Raw genomic sequence first — 8,050 nt, forward strand, 5'->3', positions numbered from 1 at the left:
GGCTGCCCCAGGGGCTGGGGGGAATCTCTGCTCCGGGCCTGCAGCACCTCCTCCTCCTGCCGCACTCACCGGGGGGCTGCGGGGCTGCTCCCACCACACATTCTCACTTCTCTCCACCAACTGCTGTTGAGCAGCAGTTTTCCCCCTTTCTTAAATATGTTATCACAGAGATGCCACTAACATCGCTGATGGGCTCAGCTTTGGCCGGCGCCAGGTCTGTCTTAGAACCAGCTGAAATAAGCTCTGTCTGACGTGGGGGCAGCTTCTGGTGTCTTCTCACAAAGCCACCCCTGTAGCTCTGCTGCTACCAAAACCTTGCCACATGAACTGAATACAGCATGCATTTGGGGATGCATACATTGTGCTAAATGAAAATATTAAATTGCGCTAGTATAACATGAGATGGCTGCATAACCATTGTCCTCTACAAACTCAAACAGATGCCTACAGAATGACTTATCTTTAGGTATCCTCTAGTTTCTTGGGTAATTTTTAAGTTAAAGGGACTAAAAATCAAGTGTTTTTCAGACTACTCTGGTTTTGCTTCAGTTTTTTGTTCCTTTCTCACACCCACTGCTACACATCTGCAAATCATGGCCTTTGTGGTGTGTTTTGACTCTCTTTGCTCCCCTGTGAAAACAACCTTTGCACAATGTATCTTGAGACATGCTTCTCTTTTACTAGTAGTGTGTCTGTTCTGCTTCGGTACCAGTGTCCTTCGAAATAATGGTTCATAAAAGCAAGTGTTGAAGAAGACCCGTGTATAGCAGGTGAAAGATCAGTCCTCTGGGGCCCTTCTTCTCAAAAAAAGAAAAGATGTCTGTACTTATTCCTCTGCAATGTGATCTCATACAAATAGCTTCCTACTTAGATCTGTTTGGAGGAAAATATGTGTCTTAGGTTGAAGGACTGTCTCTTTTCTAGGACAGTGTAGTTGTTGTACACAGGCACATTTCCTACACAAAACCTACTTGTGTTTGAGGCTTCTTCACACTGAAGCCCAGTGTCTCCCACCCACACTGCTGGGAAGCAGTGTATGAAGAACCTCCGGAGCATTTTTTCTTCTCCTCCTACCCAAGCCCTCTGTGTTGTGCTGTGGGTAGTGGTGTCTGTGGCACAAGCCTTTTCCTACCTAATTGCTGAACATAGAGGTGTTCATCCTCACCCTTATCACTTGTAATTTCAGATGTGAAATGAGGGAGCAGGATTCAATTGCCTAAGTTTAAGGCACTGAGACACTCGAGGGCACGTGGAACATTTTCAAGGGGATGATGCAGGACCTGTGAGAGATCTAGATATTTCTGGAGCCTTGGCTCAGTTAACTCATGTGCCTTCCCTGACCCATGTCTCCTGAGAAAGAAGACAGCAAAATGCAGGACAAGTCTGTCATCTCTGAAACCCACCAGAAAAGAAAGGAGCATCAAGCTGGAAGGCCAAGGATCTACTGATATATGTGACCGCCTCTGGAGGCAAAGAGTGGCATGTTGTGTACTGGGGCATCAGTCCTGGGACAAGATCAGCTGTGGGAAAATATTGCCAGGGCATTCATCATCATATCTCTTTTATCTCTAATCTTTACAATGTGATGTTAATTATTAACTGAAAAAAGCACTGGGCCAAATTCTAATGTCACCGGAGTGCTATAAACCCAGAATAATTCTGCTTAAGCATGTAGCTTTTCTCCTGTTCAGTCGAGATCGCAATGCTGACAGATAACAAGCACAGTGGAAGAAGTCAGCAACTTTAGGCCAGACTGAGATCTTCTTACACGAAGTCTGGGTGGACCTTTCACCAGCTGCACTGAAGGCATGAAGTTATCACATTCCTCTCTGTAACATTCCTCCAAAGTGGACTTAGATAATTGATAACAACAATGCCATCATGTGCCATTTAGGAGGAAAATCTTGCTGTTATAATAATGTTACAAAGGTGGAAAGTTCAAAGCTGGTTGGTTGATGTTCTGTGGAAAGTTCAGCAGCATGCCCTATATATTGCAAGAGATGAGAGGGCCCAGCTTCTTTTTCCATTGCAAAAATGAGCTCCAGCATCTTCCCGCTCTGCCTAGCGCTTCTGTTATGTTATGTCTATGGTACTCCAGTCTCTGTAAGTAGAAAGGTGATTTCTACAGGCTCCTCTCAGTCCAGAGACATCTCATACCTTATACTGTTTGCATTTTATTCTTTTTCAGGTCAAGTACCTCTCCAGTGAAGCTGGTAAGTGTTCTGTGAACTGTTTTGAGTTTTGAAGCATTTTCTTCCGCTTGCTCTGTGCCACTACACCTGAACACATAATGTTTTCTTTGTCTTGCAGCAGCAGATGCTGATTTTGGTGAGATAATCAAAGACATTCCAGACATAAACTTAGGTGAGTTCATGTCTAAATTCTCACAAGACCTGAAAAATTGTGAGTAAAATGTTGAATTTTCAGTATTGTAAAAAAGATGTGGGTGACCGATGGTCAGGTAGTTCATGGTTCAAGAGAAATGTAATTAAGTGAGCTCTGAATTATCTTCCTCTGTCTATGACACATGAATCTATCCTGGGACTGTAACCCTATGTAAACAAGAGATGCAGATGTCTTTAACTTCTGAAGTTTGGACAGACCCACAGTGTTAAGGCAGTAACACGCTGTATCAATGGGAAAGTCTCTGGGGTCCCACCAGAATTTTCCCTCCACCACTATATGATTTTTATAAAGTTTTACAAAGTGGAAAATAGCTTAGATGTTTATTGAGCTTCTGTATAAATGGTACGGAAATCAAATGGAAAAGACACAACACACTGTACTGTCTTCCTCTATTTTTTTTATTTCTTGTAATGCAATTTTCCATATATCCTTTGATGATGTACTGTACAATATTCTTCCTGATGCGTTACTCAGTATTACTATGTTCTCTAGAGTACTGCCTCACTGTGTGACTGTTGCCACTGCCTGATAGCAAGCAAGAGGTTATCAAGCTAGGCATGGATAATGGCGGACACCAGATTTCTGCCACCAAAAATGCAGACGTTGCTGAGTAGTAAATATTGAGTAGAAACTACTGTTACTTTTAGACCTGTCCCTATATTTCAGTGTAAAGAGGCTGGTCCTTCTTTATTTTCTGTAAATGCCCAAGTACATTAACCTTGTATAAGTAGGCTCAATATGGCTTATGAGGTGAAATAAATTTGATATTTCATTTACATTATCTTTCATTAAATTACTTTTCAGCTGCTGGACTGGACCTCTTTCAGGGTGATATCTTGCTCCCTGTAAGTAATTAAAAACTTTATATCTATCATGTGTCCTAATCGTATTTTTGGTACAAATCAGCTCATCTCTCCACAGCAGATGCATCACCAGCTGTTAATTTCCTTTTCAGCAAAGTCAGCGAAATGCCCTACGAAATGACACCTACAGATGGAAATTCCCCATTCCCTATATTCTGGGTGATAACCTAGGTAATGTGGATACTTTATTCAGATTTTAGCTGCAATCCTTATTTGCACTGTGATAAAAATTTTGCCTTTTTCAGAACTGGTTCGTTCACATTAAAATTCACTAATAACTAGATGGCTCCTTTATATTAAGCCCATTTTTTTTCTTCTACACCTATCAAAACAAAACACAGTTTAATCAAATTCAATGATTTTTCTTTTCTTTTGGTCCTGTGCATATATCTGTGTGCATACCTTACCTCTCCAGGGTGAGTGATCTGCAGTGTGTTAAAGGTGATTTCCTGATGCATGTTTTCCAGATCTGAATGCCAAAGGAGTTATTCTCCAGGCATTTGAAATGTTCCGTCTTAAGTCCTGCATTGATTTCAAGCCATATGAAGGAGAGAGAACCTACATATTCTTTAGAAAAGAAACCGGGTAAGGGTTATATAAATTTCTCTTTAGTTTTACTGTGTAGAATCAGCTGGGAATTCATTCCATTTGACTTCATCAGTCTAAAAGTTTAGTCTAAAAGTTTGTTGTCAGCAGAGAAAAAGAGGCTACCTAGAAAGCAACCCATCCTACCTTCTTAGACACAAAGCTTGGAAGCCACAGCATCCCTCTGCTGACTGTCTAAGGTATTTCAATGATGAACTTGGAAAGGGCATCTCATGTTTGGATGGCTACTCTTCCATGAAGTGAATCCCAGCATCACTGGGTTTTCATCAACTGCTTCTACTTTCCTACCTAGGGTTGGTTTCCATTTCAGCGGTGGGTGAAATGACCCCTATGTACATCCTCTTAACTTACCAATGATGCGAATAGCCAGAATTTAGGTTTTGAAATCTTTGGAAGACAGGTCAAAAAAAGCTGTTGAAAGCCAGTTTATTGTAATATTGCCATTATTTTGAGGTGGCTTTTCTTTAATGAAGGGTTTTCTCAAAATCTGAAAGGGTTTTATACTCAGAGGTTCAGGTTTTCAGGAACTGGGAAGATTTATTTTATTTCCTACATCTAAACATGTTTTGAAAGAACATCTAGAAAAGCATAAAAATCTTCTTACTATATCAGCTGTGAATATTTCTTGTTCTCCCAGAACTTCATAAAGGCCTATAGGCACTGATATTTCTGCCCTCAGCTCTTCCCTGGGTAATATGTCCTATGACACTTCTCTTACAAGACTGCAAGCACCATGATTTTTGATAAGTTGGTGCCAAAGGGCTTGGCACTGGAAACTCCGTGGTAGCAGCTATTCAAGAGACCATAAGCTTGAGCTCTTTGTACCCACGCTAGTGTGTTCAGAGCTCCCTCACAAACTCAGCCTGACACTGCTTTGTGATGTGCAAATGAAGCTGCAGTCCAAGCAGATGCTCTTTAGCAGTTGCCTCTAATCACCTTTGGGCTACCCTAAAAAGTTCCCAGTGAATTGGCTGAGGAGCTCCTTTCCTCCTCAATCATGATTTGCTTCTGCTGAGTCATGGATGAGGGCCTGGACACTCACAGAAAAATGTCATTTCACACCTACAGCTGATGCATTGCATAGCTGTTGTTAAAAAGGACCAAATGCTGCTATTCTAAATCCTTATGGATCCCTTCTCTAGCCCAAGTGATTGCAGGAAAGCTCAGTCTGTCTTGAGAAGTTTATTGTTTCTACATATGTATTATGTTTCTTGGCTCGTTTCTTGGCAAAATGGCAGTTAATATAGGAATAAACTTCTGTGAATCTCAAAAATCAGAGGTGAGCTTGTCTAAGGGTAAGTAAAATGCTGGCCTCATGCAAGTGATAGTGAGTATATTTTTGGGGCTTAGTCTGCTTTCAGAGTGGAGTATCAAGGCATCTGATCAGCATCTAAATAATGATTACTCCTTTTATAATTAAACCTTTTTTGGTATTACTTTAAATCCAGTGAGCAGACTGAGAACTTAAATACAGAGAAGAAAACTCTACTTAACAGACAGTAAGATCTGTCGTTTTCTCAGGTGTTGGTCCATGGTGGGGGACCTGCAGACTGGACAGAACCTCTCTATTGGGGCAGGGTGTGACTACAAAGCAATTGTGGAACATGAGATCCTGCATGCTTTAGGATTTTACCATGAGCAGTCAAGGATGGACCGGGATGACTATGTGACAATCTGGTGGGATCAAATTATTACAGGTGGGTTTTGACCTTTAAGTCAGATTTTTTAAAGTGCAGATGCATCAATTTCTTATTTTCCCTCCTAGATTTGAAGACCCTATTAAAGACATGATTTTCAAAACACTGGGCCACACCTGAGACCACTCTACATCATTCTGCAGATGTAGCAGGATTTTGATACAACTTCTCTGGTCAAAGACCAGAGATTGTCTTAGGGCAGCAGAGAGAGGCCCTGCTTGGCAGTCAGAGGACTTTGTCTCCCCTTGGCTCCAGGACTGGTCTACTAGCTGATTTTGAACAAATTATTTCCCCTCTCTATGAGTCTGTTTTCTCTTGCCATGTAATGCATATGGTAAACTTACTGGGATGGTGAGCTTTGAGGTGGCTCTTCTTTAATCAAAGCTCCTCTCAAAATCTGAAAGGTTTCTATACTCAGACATTCAGGCTTTCCTGAAACTGGAAAGATTTACTTTATATATGAAGAAGCCTGAAAATTATTAGATCAGACAGGACACATAATATAGGGCGCTCTCTGCTGTCTCCTGTCCAGTGTGTCCCTGCAGGTTCTTGCCTTCAGGTTTAGTATCATCAAACTCAGTGTCTTTATGAGTTCCAGCAAACCCTCCACTGTCCCACTGGTCCCCAGGTAGTTTCTCCTGCTGTCTCCTGTGAGGTCTGGTTCTGTACTACTTAATGAATGCTTATTTTAAAAAAAGTGAATGGGAGTCTACAGCAAGTTCTGAAAGGCATGTTAGCAAAGACACCAAGTGAAAACCCTCGTTCCCAGTGGTGATACTGTGCCCTGCCATTGTTCATGCTCTATGTGGACAAACTGATCATTTCAGACTCCAGGGTTATGCACTGATCATCTTTGCAAATAAGTGAAAAATACATGAGAAACAGTCATAAGAAAGGAACAAGATTCAGGGAATGCTGTGTTCTCTTTTGGATAGATAAGAACTGCTGCTACAAGCAATTTCTGCTGATCTCTAAGAGCTGTATCTGATATTTTGAATTGCTCCAAGCTTGTGCATTACTACTTGCCTCTACCCTGTAATTTGCAGTGTCTTTTGGGGTGGCTGAGCAGTAGATAGGATGTGGGATGTGGATATTGATTTTGCAGACCATTGTATCTATTGTTAGGAACAGCACTAAAACCAATTTACCTTATTATTAACTTGGTCCTATCTTGAATCATGGTGATGATGATGATCATGATGATGATGTTAATTGTATCTAGACTCTGACTTTTGGGCCCCTTTTTGCTGTGCACTGTAACTAACCACCTCCAAAACAAGTCTTACAATGCACTTATAATGTACTCTTGTGAGCTCCATGATGTACAGAGGTACAGAAAAGCTCAACAAAACAGCGCCAGTTCTTTGTACATACTTTTTTTTATTTTATTTTGTACTCCAAAAAACATATCATTGAATCCTCTCAACTTATCTATGGTGTATTCAGTAGCCACAAACCTAGAACACCAAAAAAATGATACAGATGATGGCCTTTAGTGTGATACTGTTCTGAATGGAGTCTTGAGGCTTGCCTGACATCACTAGAGTCAATTCCTATATCCTATAGATTTCTACCCATACTATACAATCTCATTTTCCAGTTAGGCATATTCATCAAGTAGAAAACTCCTGCTGGAGCCATTTGAAAGATGTCTGTTCCTCTAAAGGGAAATAAGACTGATATGATCGTGCTCTGTATGTGTGATTGTGCACATCTGTTCCAGCATTAGTGATCTGCAACCCCAAATTCAATAGCATGGTAGCAGTTTTTGCCATAATGCATTTTCATAAACTGCAATGCAGATAGCTGGCTGGTAAGAGAAGAGGTCCCCTCTTCTTGTTGCTGTTGACAGAAAAGCTAAGAAGCCTATTAGACTTCAGAGAAAACACACAAGACATCCTAATGAAATTACCACCTTGCCATATGGTTTATTTCTTTTAAAAACACATAGAAGTTACCCTTTGCCTGATAACAATCTTAAAAGCCAGCATCATTACACATGCCTGTGTCCTGTCAAGATTTTTTCCCCAGCTATAAAAACCAATAGAACTTAATTAGCAAGATTCTCACCCTTTTTGATAAAAGGTGCAATTCAAGTATATGTAAGAAAACAATCCCAAGCTCTTATACAATCTCAGGCCTTGGACTGAAGACCTTTGTACCCACAATGGACTTGCATGAGGGAAGGGCAGTCTTTACACAGAGAAACTGTATTATCCACCAGTGCAGTCATGTGCTGTTTCTTCTTTGAGAAAGAATGAAAAATATTGTAGTTGGAAATGCTGGCCATCTCTCTTTACTTCCATGCCAAAGCATGTGAAACGGCTCCCTCTTTCTGCCCTAGCAGACACCTTCATAATGTAAAACTTCCTCTAAGGACAAATTATTTCACCGTGAGAAACATGTTTCCAAAAGACATTTCAACAGAAATATCATAGCAATATTATCAATCTAGGGTAAAAAAACCCTCCCCCCCCC

General features: G+C 40.9%; 1 protein-coding gene across 1 annotated transcript in view; it reads left to right on the forward strand.

The window, feature by feature from the left end:
• Positions 1–2,034: 2,034 nt before the first annotated feature.
• The window catches only part of MEP1A (meprin A, alpha (PABA peptide hydrolase)), a 13,270-nt gene continuing 7,254 nt past the window's right edge, over positions 2,035–8,050 (forward strand). Inside the window, exons 1-7 of the mRNA XM_009695481.1 lie at positions 2,035–2,103; positions 2,189–2,213; positions 2,317–2,364; positions 3,211–3,251; positions 3,362–3,440; positions 3,737–3,854; positions 5,397–5,572. Of these exons, the coding sequence (XP_009693783.1) occupies positions 2,035–2,103; positions 2,189–2,213; positions 2,317–2,364; positions 3,211–3,251; positions 3,362–3,440; positions 3,737–3,854; positions 5,397–5,572 (556 nt within the window). The remainder of the gene's footprint in view (positions 2,104–2,188; positions 2,214–2,316; positions 2,365–3,210; positions 3,252–3,361; positions 3,441–3,736; positions 3,855–5,396; positions 5,573–8,050) is intronic.

This window comes from Cariama cristata, unplaced genomic scaffold (assembly GCF_000690535.1).
Source record: "Cariama cristata isolate BGI_N322 unplaced genomic scaffold, ASM69053v1 scaffold2432, whole genome shotgun sequence".
NCBI classification, from domain to species: domain Eukaryota; kingdom Metazoa; phylum Chordata; class Aves; order Cariamiformes; family Cariamidae; genus Cariama; species Cariama cristata.